Source organism: Erpetoichthys calabaricus, chromosome 2 (genome assembly GCF_900747795.2).
Source record: "Erpetoichthys calabaricus chromosome 2, fErpCal1.3, whole genome shotgun sequence".
Classification (NCBI taxonomy): domain Eukaryota; kingdom Metazoa; phylum Chordata; class Cladistia; order Polypteriformes; family Polypteridae; genus Erpetoichthys; species Erpetoichthys calabaricus.
The window spans coordinates 237,662,187-237,674,380 of NC_041395.2; the positions used below are offsets into that span (position 1 = coordinate 237,662,187).

The 12,194-nt window shown below is 40.4% G+C and overlaps 1 protein-coding gene across 6 annotated transcripts in view; it reads right to left on the bottom strand.

The window, feature by feature from the left end:
* Positions 1 to 12,194, bottom strand: part of c2h10orf90 (chromosome 2 C10orf90 homolog) — a 241,812-nt gene that overhangs the window by 110,919 nt on the left and 118,699 nt on the right. For 4 of the 6 annotated variants that reach the window (XM_028795287.2, XM_028795289.2, XM_051922214.1 and 1 more), the window contains 2 exons: positions 9,446 to 9,540; positions 8 to 1,130 (listed from right to left, as the gene is read on the bottom strand). In XM_028795287.2, coding sequence (XP_028651120.2) covers positions 8 to 1,130; positions 9,446 to 9,540 — 1,218 coding nt within the window. The remainder of the gene's footprint in view (positions 1 to 7; positions 1,131 to 9,445; positions 9,541 to 12,194) is intronic. The other 2 variants (XM_028795288.2, XM_051922215.1) reach the window with 1 other exon arrangement.

The following is a 12,194-nucleotide window of genomic DNA, read 5'->3' on the forward strand; positions in this document are numbered from 1 at the left end:
GTCATACCTTGTACTTCGTTTAAAGGGCCATTAACCATGCAGTGGTTTCTCAGGTGCTGGCCAATCATGTGAACACAGTTGTCTGTCTCATCGGATATCAACATGTTGTTTTTTTTTAGTAACTCACAAGTAACGGAAGTAGCATTTTCCTGAGGAGTATTCCTGAAGAAATGACTTAGTCGGTAATGTGAAGATGAAAGAGATGTAGCCTCCTTCTTGAATTTCACATTATTGCTCTCTCTTTTGTCACTTTGCCTGCCTGTCTCATTCTTAGACGTCACCTCTTTCAGCTGGGCATTTGTGGCATTTAGAGTCTGCTTTGTAGAAGTGCCATTCACATAGAGGGAGAAGGTTGAGCGATGCTTTTGCCGTGCACAGGAGGGTTTGGCCCCTAGGATGGGAATGAAAAGAGGTTTGTCTAAATAAAAATTAGCCTGTGACAAATGAGGAGAAACTCGAAAATAGACGCAGGATTGCACCAAGCCCTTGGGTGACTTAGCAGAAAATTCTTTCTTGCCATCTGTGTTCAACAGCAAAATCTCATTTTCCTTATTGTGTCCTCGAGTTTGACTGCTTTTGTGTTCAATCCTTTCAGTTCCACTACATCCTTCACTTGCAGAGTAGTTGTTCCTGCGAGCTGTCATGTTTACTTTCCTGACATTTCTGCTTTTACAACTACGTCTATAGCACATGTCATCTAAGCAGTTCTCTGAAGTGTGAAAAGATCTAGAATTAAAAGGCGTATCTCCACTGAATTGCTTCAGGCTGGCATTGCCTGGGGATGTGGGTGGCACATTAACTGGAGGAATTAGTCGGCGTGCTGTAATCGTTATCGACGAGAAGCCTTTCCTAGCTCTAGAGGTGCTGGTTTTGTAGTCCACAGGAGCAGAACATATCCCAAGCACATTTTCATTTGAACTTGTCAGGATTCCTGTTGTCTTGAGTTGTTCATTTGGGAGCTGGGGACTCGGGCTGGGTGGTAGACACTCCTTTTTGTTAGGATTATGGGAGTAAATGAAAGCTGATTTGAGTGACAAAGCCTCCTTTTTTTCCAGTGATTTCTCAAGTCGCCTCCCTCCACTGGCTGGCAATCTGCTGTCTAAAGAATCAACATTCTCGCTGCTGGAGGTCTGTGGAGAGGACAAAGCAAAAAAAAAAAAAGAAAGTGAATGTAATACTGATCTTTTTTTTTTTTTCTTTAGTTTTTAAAATATTTTCCGTTTTCATGAACTGCAGTTTAAGGCAGTGATCTGATGTGCTTTTCATTTAAGTGTCTGTATGGTGGATTTCAAAAAAAAACTTTGAAAGAAGTCAGTGTGCCTTTAATTCTACCCTTCCTCACATGTTACCATGGTGATTGCTCTAGGCCGAGAAATACTTTCAAATAAATTGCCAAGTTTTTCAACTGCATTCACACTGAAATATGCCTCCAATAAATTCTAATGACATTTTAAAAGTAAGTGCCAAGGTTGTAGGACTAGAATTCTGTTAGAATTATCTGTTATATCATTTCCAATTAGGTGTTAAAATGCTCAGGATTTGTAAATCATAAAACAACTGCCTCTGCTGCTACTGAAGAAAGACCCAACTAAGCAGTACTTTATTACTGTGTACAGTTCCTGTCCTCTGTTAGCCTCGTTTTATCAAAATAAATTGACAATGATCAAGGTCATTGGTTTTCTTGACTCATATCTTTAATTCTGATTATTCACTTACTGTTTCTCTGAAAAGACAAATGTCCAATCTGTTTCATTTCTTCCTGCCTGACTTTCACCCTGCATCAATGCTGCTATCAATCATACTTTTTATTTATGTATCTCTCTTTTCTCTCCCAAAGTATGAGGCTATATACAATATGTTCTGCATATGTATGCAATGTGAAGTTGTGAAAAGCTGGTGCTTGCTTGCCAAAGTGGCACAGGGCAGGGTAAAATGCGAGTGTCATACTGGCAGAGAGATAGAAACTAGATATGCCAGTGTTGGGAGGCAGGGGCTACTAGAATGGCATAGACCCTGCCAAGTGTGCTGCTCTAGAACTAAAATAGGTAGGAGAATCCTAGCAAGAAAAAGTGGACTCCATGGACACTAAGAGACAGGGAGTCCTGCAAGGGCCAGGGTGGCTGATATTTGGTGACAGTTTCCCTAGCTGAGGAGTTGAGACTAGGATTACCCATTTATAGATAAGGATGGCATCAGCAGGCGCATTAACTTTAAACTGGTGGTTCCTTTGAGAAATTTGGATCTTTATAGATCTCTTTTGGATCTAAATAGCCATTTGGAAAAGTGGTGATCCAAATGGAGTAAGGATTTATTAAACGAGCACAAAAAGGAAGATTTTCTAGTGTGATGTCCTAAGGGCCAGGCAAGGTCAAGCACAAAGTCTTCATATAAAAATTAGTCGACTCCTAGTCTTTTTAATTCTGTGAGGCCAGTACAAAGTTCAAACATTAGGCCATATACATTGCGATTCTACATGTTTCTTTAATTTGTTTTTGAAAGTATCGATTTAGGGTGGCGCAGTGGGTAGCGCTGCTGCCTCGCAGTTAGGAGACCCGGGTTCACTTCTCGGGTCCTCCCTGCGTGGAGTTTGCATGTTCTCCCCGTGTCTGCGTGGGTTTCCTCCCACAGTCCAAAGACTTGCAGGTTAGGTGCATTGGCGATCCTAAATTGTCCCTAGTGTGTGCTTGGTGTATATGTGTGTGTGTGTGTGCCCTGCAGTGGGCTGGCGCCCTGCCCAGGGTTTGTTTCCTGCTTTGTGCCCTGGGATTGGCTCCAGCAGACCCCTGTGACCCTGTAGTTGGAATATAACGGGTTGGGTAATGGATGGATGAAGTATAGATTTAATTATTTTTCTTTTCCCTTCTGTATTTTTTTGTCATTTAGTTTCAATTTCTAATTTTATTTTACAAGTTTAAAATATTTTGGACTACTGTATGCCAAATTATTTTATCCTCTTATTTTTTTATTTACCACAATGCAATTTAGTCACCACTATTTTGTAATTCTTCTGTTTGAGCATGGTCATCAACATGTGATCACAATCGCTGTGGTTGATGACGCCAGAATTCATTGCAATATAAATATGACGGCAATCGGCAGTTGCATTATTTCTTGGTGAATAAGAATTGTTAGTTTTCACTTTTATCCTGACCAGTTGTTTGATCTCAACTTATGACTTTGTTTTGCTCTGTAAAAATCTGGATGGCTTGGTATTATTGATCTTCTCAGTTCTGACCCCTCTCTTGCAATCTGTTTTTGATGCTCACAATAATTCTCTTTGTGCTTCAGTGTGCCACGGCACAATAACATCAAATGTGGAATTCCTATCCGCCTAAATAACAGCAAAAAAAAAAAATCACAAAACGGAAAATCACAGAATATCACAAAAAATGCTAGATAACAAAATTAACAGTAATAAATCTGGCAAAAATTAAATGAAGTAGTTCAGGATGCTACAAAAAAGTGTTTTTAATAAGGGTTCATAAGTGGAAGGAAGAGACTAGAGTCAGGATAGAGTGACAGGGAGAAGCAGAGGTGAAAATGGGTGTAGGTACTGTGGGCCGGTGACGTGCGGTGAGGTTCATGGCTGGTGAGGCACTGACTCCTTCAGAGTCAGATATACAAATATATTAACCCCAAAGAGTAGCTCATTCACTATTCAGATGGCAGCATGCACATTGACTACTGGTTATGTTTCATATCTCATCAGCATTCTTTACACACACACATACTGTAGTTAAGGTACATATTTGGCTAAGAAAGAACGTTACATTTATAGCAGTGAGAGAGAGCGGAGAGAGCACATTTGCTCTTCCATGTGCTCTAAATTTGCTGTTGTAATTCCACAATTCACACTCATTCAGTAAATATTAAAGTATTTAGTGATGTACAAAAAAATGATTTCAATTTTGACCTTAATTGAAATATTTAGTTGTTTTTAAAAGCTTTCAATTATAATGCTTTAATCAATTTTAATGCAGATCGTTCAACAAAAGGATAACAAGAAAAACAAAAGAATATATTATTTAAGGTCAAAATTTAGTTCTCCCTTAGTTTGCAGCGAACTTTTTAGCTCCAGCATTGGTCTTCCATTATTTATCACTACCTGTTTTGACTGAAAGTCCAGTTTTAAGCTTAGATATATAATCTTCCCTTTAAGCAGTCAGTCAGAACAAAAAATAAAAATAAACGGACCACTGCAGTGCATTTAACTTTCTGATATCTGTAACTTACTGGCGCCCAGAGCCTCTGCGTAGAAGAACAGCAGCAACAAGCACCTGTTGGGCTTACATCTGCCCCCTTCAGTGCGGCACGGTACTGTCCGCCTCACCTTATGCCTTTTCACTGCAGTTTTATATCTGATCAGCAAGACTAAATATGTCACACAAATTTATTAAAGATATTAGCCAGACTGTGGAAGGTCAGGGTGTATAATAAACATGTCTGCAAACATTACATTGGTGACACACAGAGAAGCAGCAACAGGCACACGCCAATTGCATACATCAATCCAGTGTGTGAGGGACAGCACAGTCCTAGGCTTGGCTTGGCTCATTGCTGTCACACCTCGTGTTTCTCGCCTGTATTTGAACAGGAAATGTGCAAATTCAGCGATTTTGACTATAAAAATGATCAAAGTTATTGGAATCATACTGAAAATAATTTTATAGCACAGACCAGTGGACAAATTTATTTTATGTTATCATTATTAGTTTTGGACGGCACGGTAGTGCAGTGGTAGCGCTGCTTCCTCACAGTAAGGAGACCTGGGTTTGCTTCCTGGGCCCTCCCTGCGCGGCGTTTGCATGTTCTCCCCGTGTCTGCGTGGGTTTCCTCCAGGTGCTCCAGTTTCCTCCCACCTTCCAAAAACATGCAGGTCAGTTGCATTGGCAATCCTAAATTGTCCCGTGTGTGTGTGCCCTGCGGTGGGCTGGCACCCTGCCCAGGGATTTGTCCCTGCCTTGTGCCCTGTGTTGGCTGGGATTGTCTACAGCAGACCCCTGTGGCCCTCTGTTAGGATATAGCAGGTTGGAGAATGACTGACATTATTAGTTTTTTTTTCTTTTCATGATGACTGCCTCCTCTGACTGCACGTCCATGCTGTGGGCAAGCTGCTCCAACAGACAAAGAGAGGCAGGATTTCAAAACCCATTAACTAAGTTCACCCTTGCTTTGTATTTTCCTTTATGATTGCAGTTTACTTGGCATAATTCCACATGTGACATCATGCCAAGTCCGTCATCATGCCAAGGGGTTCAGATTCTAAAATGGCTTTGTTTATTCTAAACCAAATAACACACTAGGGAGCATCACAAAACAGACAATGCAAAAATCTCAAAGGACAAAGCACAAAAAATCCCCCAGCCAGGTTGGAAAATGGTTTTCAGGAGCAAGGTAACCAGTATGATGACACAGAACTGAGTTAAGTACCACTAGCCACCTCAGTAGATAAGAGAGATCCACACTCACTGTATGAGAACATCTCTGTAGGCAAGTATGGAAAGTTTAAAAAGCCACCAAACCTCATAAGTAACACACAGCAGCAGGCGGTCTCTAAGTGAGAGGCCCAGGCTGGTTTAAAGGTGAGACAAACAGAAACAGTCTCCTCTCCGGGAACTTTGGGGCAAACAGAGTCAAATAATGGGATGAGTGGGACTGTGCTACTCATTTTAAATATTTAGTTAAAAAAACACCATAGGTATGTGGCTGGGAAGCAGTCTTGGAGACCTGATGTTTCAGACGGGACATGCAGGTGCATGTACACCAAAAGCTTCTAGACAGAGAATGTAGTCTGGAGTTAAACGATGATGTCTCTGATTCTAGAACTGATTCCATGTCTTTACCTGGAAGTGGTCATCAGAGGGGTTAAACAATGACTGGGCCAGTGACCCAGTGTGAAGCGCTAGGGTGAAAGTTCTGAAGGATCATTAGTAGGAGAGTCATAATGAGACAGTACTGTATAATTTTTTAATGCATATTTTGTTCTCTTTCCTTTCTGTCTCAGTGTTGTGTTTCTTTCATGTTTTCACATTGGTTTATTTTACTAGAATTTGGAGATTTATCATAGATTTATTAATGTATTTCTCACCTGTTGTAGCATGTTCTTTAATATGTTTTCCTTTTTTATTTTTATTCATATCTAGTATGAATACATTATCAATTATTTAATCAGTCTTCTCAGCTTTAATGTTTTAGTGGATAGGTATTTTTTAGGCTGGGGGTTTAGTGTTTTATTCCTTTCTCTTGGATGGCCCAATTAAATCGTTACAGTAGCTGGGTGATGCCCCTACAGAGTCTTGGACACATCTCAACAGAATGTCCGATGGAAGCACCCAGCTCCATTATGGTACTTACCTCAAGCGAAACCTTAAACTGCGTTTTGGAAGGCAAGACAGAGATTTAACTTTGTCTTTGTGATAGTATTGGATTTAGTGTAACTGTAGAGGGCAGTGCATAACAGTCACAAATTTTTAAAAAAATGACTCAGTGTGCAATAAAGCCTTTTGTTAAGCTTTACAGGTACATAATGTACCAGTCCAAAAGAAATGAAATGGAAAATGAATACTACATACACAGTAGAGTCCATCCATCCATTATCCAACCCGCTATATCCTAACTACAGGGTCACGGGGGTCTGCTGGAGCCAATCCCAGCCAGCACAGGGTGCAAGGCAGGAAACAAACCCTGGGCAGGGCGCCAGCCCACCGCAGGGCACACACACATACACCAAGCACACACTGGGGACAATTTAGAATTGCCAATGCATCTAACCTGCATGTCTTTGGACTGTGGGAGGAAACCGGAGCACCCGGAGGAAACCCACGCAGACACGGGGAGAACATGCAAACTCCACACAGGGAGGACCCGGGAAGCAAACCCGGGTCTCCAAACTGCAAGGCAGCAGCACTACCCACTGTGCCACCATGCCACCCACACAGTAGAGTATATTTAAAAAAAGAAAATAAAATCCTCAGTAATGCTGTGAATAGATGGAAAGTTTGCATCCTGAGGGATTGGATTTCTTGTAAGTTGCACCAGGAAATGAAAGCACCCAAGGACAAAACAAAAGCAGGGCCAAAGTCAAAATCAGAAGATCAAAAAACCAGAACACAAACTTAATCAAAAAACATAACGAAAATGACTCTGTACTAGTTAATGTAAACCATTGCTAAGCAACAGAAGACAAACTACCAGCAAAAAGAGGGGAGCGACCAAGAGTGTGAACAGATGGTGCCGTAATAATTTAGACATTTTATATACAGACTAGCTGTGCTACCTGTCTAAGATGGGTTGAAATCTGAGTAATTTAATGCAGACCGCAGCATTGTTTACAATAAACCATGTAATGCGTATGTCTCTGTTATATGCCATTTGGTATGGAATTTGTAAAAGCAGTGTTAATGTTTGTGAGGAGCCATCTGTTGACTTAACACATTCAACGTATTTTATTTCTACAAATGTTTGCTATTGCGTCATGTTTTGGAATAACAGAGATATAGCAACTGGACAAACACACAGGCTTTTATCCTTTTATTAAGGTGGATTTTTAGTTATTGTATGTTTTTTTTACTGTGTAGATTGTATTTGGCAGCTTTTCCAGTTGTTTAGATTTATTTTTTTAAGAAAGTTGTTATTTTTTATTCCTGTCTTGTTCATTGTGTATGCAATAAACAGGATGTGTCACATGATTTCAGCTATATATAAGGAAGGGATGACATAAAGTGACTCTGCCGGGGCACAAAGTCCAGGGCTCATACCCGACTCCAAACTGTCCACATGACCCCCTAGTAGTTCATAACCAAGATGGGCACAGCAGTGAGTGAGAGACAACAACCAGGATCCATTAACCAAAGCACAAAGTTCATGTTTATTAAAACAAAGTCCAAATAATAAGGTGTAGTGCAGATATAATAAATAAAGAATTCAAAAAATAATGCATAATAAAAACCAGTGCTCTTGTGAAGACTGAAAATGAATAAATACTTTAAAATCCCATAGAGAAACACTCAGGTTAGGCTCCTTCGGAATTCTATCACGGCTCTCTCTCTCTTTCTCCCCAGGTAACTTACGTGAGTCCTCCCAGCTGGCGGAGGCTCTGACAGCTGAGGTTGCCAACAATGGATTCCTGTTCTAACTGCCGTCTTCAGCATCAGCTGAGACGCACCTTGCCAGCCCTCCACCTTCCAATATGCTCCAACTCACTGCCTGGATCCCTGGGAGGGTCAATCCAAGTCCCTGCACCAATGCCACTGTTCAGCAGGGACACCCATTGGAGCACCATAAATTGTGCAACCCTCAATTCCTCCTCCCCTATTCTGCACTTAACTGAACTCCCAAATTTTGCTTTAGTGTCTCTATTCAGGACCAATATCCAACTATTCAGTTCTCCCTTGTACCACTTGGATTCTCCTTTTTAAACTGTTGACAGGTGCAGAAGCACAATCACACACCCTAGAGTACTAACAATGTAATCGGCCAGACCATGCGAATCAGAACGTGAATGTATGAACTGCCTCATCAACACTACTGCACTATGACACATCTGCATGCTGTCCCCTGAGTTCCACTGAAATGGATTTTTTCTAAAGATTTGTACCACCACAGTCCTCACCTTATGACAGTCTTCTTATTACTTTATTCCTTGGGTGGAGAAACAAACTTTTAATTTTGTTAGGCTAGCATCAGGTTGCGTTTTCATTTTTTTGATCTTCTTTCTGCCTTCAACTTCTGATTTCTGTCTTCCCCTCGGGTTTGGGTTGCCTGAGCGTTTGTTTATTTTTGGTTACATGCCTGACTTTCTCTCACTATGTTTCTTATCTTACAGTTATCATCTCCTGGTTAATTTCCCCTTCCTCACAATAATCCTCAGGCTTTGTATCAATCACAGCAGGCACGACTTTACCCTGTACAAGTATGGTATGTGATGAGGAGAACAAGACCTGAAAATTAAAGAAAACACAGAGACACACTGGCAGAGGTGGATTTCTTTCGTGTGCTTGCTGGCACTGGAAAGGGCCTAAACAGAGAACTACATGAAACTTCCTTGGAAGTTGTTTATTTAAACAAACATGCAATCATTGAAAATTTTATGAACCAATAATTTATATGTGCTGTAACGTACACACATTTGTCTATTATATCCAAGAACAACATATCATTAGTCCTGAATGCTGTAAGCAGGATGTGTGGCAACAGTTAATTTTCTCTACTGCCGTGCCAGTTCAAATTCCACCCCAGACACAGTGGATTGTAATCTACTCAATAATTTCTAAGCAAATCAGGCCTCAGGTAAATGTCTTATCTCTGAAAAATTATGCAAAACACTCACTTCAAGCGATGCGGGGGAGTATACTGTTTTTTAGAATTTAAGAAGCGCAAGATCTGTTATCATTTCTGCTTTTGCTGTAAAGCAAGTGCTGCATGAGGCAATAAAATTAGAATTTACCTTGTATTTAAGTACGTTTCTGTCAGGAAATCCATCTGTGCTTCTGCCACTGGAAAATGTGATGGAACTGCAGTATTTACCTGCAAACACATCTGCTGAAATAAAAGAGGAAAAAGCCTGTTACATTCTGTGCAAAATTATAGTGGAGCTACACATTAAGCACTATAAATCATATTCTTGAAAATAAGGAAATTGCCGATGCCTTAAATGAACTGTCAGTCATTTTTTATTTATTAGTCTCAGACAGTTGGCAAACCTTGATTATGAAAGAAATTGACCTATGCCAATTTGAGTGTCAAGTTACTACCCATATTCTAAAGCCGTTGTACAATAAAACAGGTGTTTTATCCATCCATCCATTTTTCCAACCCGCTGAATCTGAACACAGGGTCCCGGGGGTCTGCTGGAGCCAATCCCAGCCAACACAGGGCACAAGGCAGGGAACCAATCCCGGGCAGGGTGTTTTATCTACACAATATTTCAAAATTCTAATAATTCTGTGATGCAAGTTATGGTTGAATTACTTACATACTTAGCTATACACTGTGACTATGGATCTGAAAGCAGGAGATACACTGAGCAAAATTATCCCATTTCTACTATCCTTTAAAACAAAACGCTCAACATGACTAGCATAGAATACTTTATGATTTACATTTTTTAGTGGTAATGAGTAATAATACAATGCAATACGATGTAATGGTGACAAATACTCAGACGCATTGCCCTCCATTTCAAGATTCTGCACTTGATTCAAAACCTGATTATGGTCTCAGTATAGACTGAGCATAATCCATACTTAATCCAGCCATTCTGCTTCCCCCTACTCCCCCAAAGGCCTGTATGTTATAATGAGCAGGAAATCATAAAAATGGTCCCATGTGTACGTGTTTGTGAGGGTGTGTGCATGAGTGTACCCTGGAATCAACTAGCATGCCATGCTGGCTTGCTAGGATGATACAAATAATGCAGGACAGGTTCTGTATTTCAGGAAATAGATAAATATCAATTCTCTCTCTCTCTCTCTGTCCCTTTAACAGCCATTTTCCAGTTTCACGTAGTTTGGCAGCTTGTCCCCCTGTAAATCTTGGGGGTGTTGGAGCAGAAAAATGTATAACCCTTCCTAATGCCAAACTTCTTTAGTCATGTTTTACAATACATAAGATGGAATGTAACTTTTTTTTAGCCTGAAAGTCATAGTGGTGGAAAATAAATAGACAATAATATATTATTGTTTATTACATTTAGTACTTAGTGATACAAAAAGAGAAAATTAAAGTGAACGCAGTTAAATCTGCCTCCCCAACGTAAGGTTTATGATGGTTATAACCAATATTATATGAAAAACACTTTCATGGGCTGTGAATTAACTAACAACTTCTTTGTATATATAAAAAAGTAATTTAATAATATACAGGAAGAAAATATGAGTCATCCTGAAGCAAATGGCCCACAAAAAGGAAATTCTGTCAATGACAAGATATCCTGCCCCATGTAATCCAAGACACCAGCCTGGCTCAATTGTGCAGCAGACAGCACAACCCCATTTCAAACCATCTCAGTCAAGATCATGCATGAACCTGAACAAGTTGCATCCAGCCAATGTATTTTGTTTTACATTCCACCACATCTGTTGACTATAATGGGACTTGTGGCTTGTTTGATCGTATATGAACAAAAAAAGGAAAACAAAAACAAAATATTCCCCTTACTCCTGTCTACTCCATGCTATGTCTCCTTTCAATTTGCTCAAATAGCTGTGATTATTTTTCTTGAATCTGAGACTTTCTGCACAGATTCTTGCGTGCAACTGAGTAGTTATTGTGAAAAAGATAACCACTATTGTGGATGTTTCTTCACCACCTCACTCTGAGACAAGGAGTGTAGGAAACCTCCAAACCAAACTGCTTGCTGTCAAAGTGCTGCCACATGCGTGCTAATCAAAACATTCTAAGACTTTGTCAGTTATACACTTGAATGACATTCAGGTAAAATTAGGTTGAAGGGAACTGCTTATTAGAGCTCTTTGATCACATCTCGTGTATCTCAAAGGGGACAAAGAGGTCAAAATTGCAGTCTTACCAATGAAGAGTCAGGACACCTGTCCATTCTTCTCACTGTAAGACACACTGGGCACTCAGTTGGTGGATGTCAGCTGTCCTTCAAAGAGATGCTGCTTCTGTAATATTCTATTGCTCCTTAGGCCATATAATGGGATCAACTTTCTTAATTAAATTATTATTTAGTGGCATCTCTCACCTCCCTTTCTCATTTGGATCCTATTAACAGTAGGATTAGTCTCTCTTGCTGAACCAATCTATATAACAAATGATGATATTTTCAACAAAAACATTGTTTAATCTTAGATATATTGATGTTATAGTCTTCTGCTGGAGTAGAAGTTACAGAATAACAGCATGAAGGAAGTGTGGGATGGGATGAAGATCATCACTGGATGCAGCTCGAAGCGGGGTGACACCATCGAGAGAGACATGGAGAGAGCAAACCTGATGAACAACTTCTTTAACAGGTTTGACCACCCTAACCCACTCTCACCTCGGAATACTGCACCCTCCACCCATCTTTCTGCTGATACCAGCATAGGAGAGAGTTCCCCCCACCCACAATTACAGCAGCCCAGGTAAGCAGTGGGTCCAGATGGAGTATCGCCACGACTGCTGAAGGCCTGTGCATTGGAGCTAGGGAGTCCTCTACAGAGTATCTTCAACCTGAGCCTGGAACAGGGGAG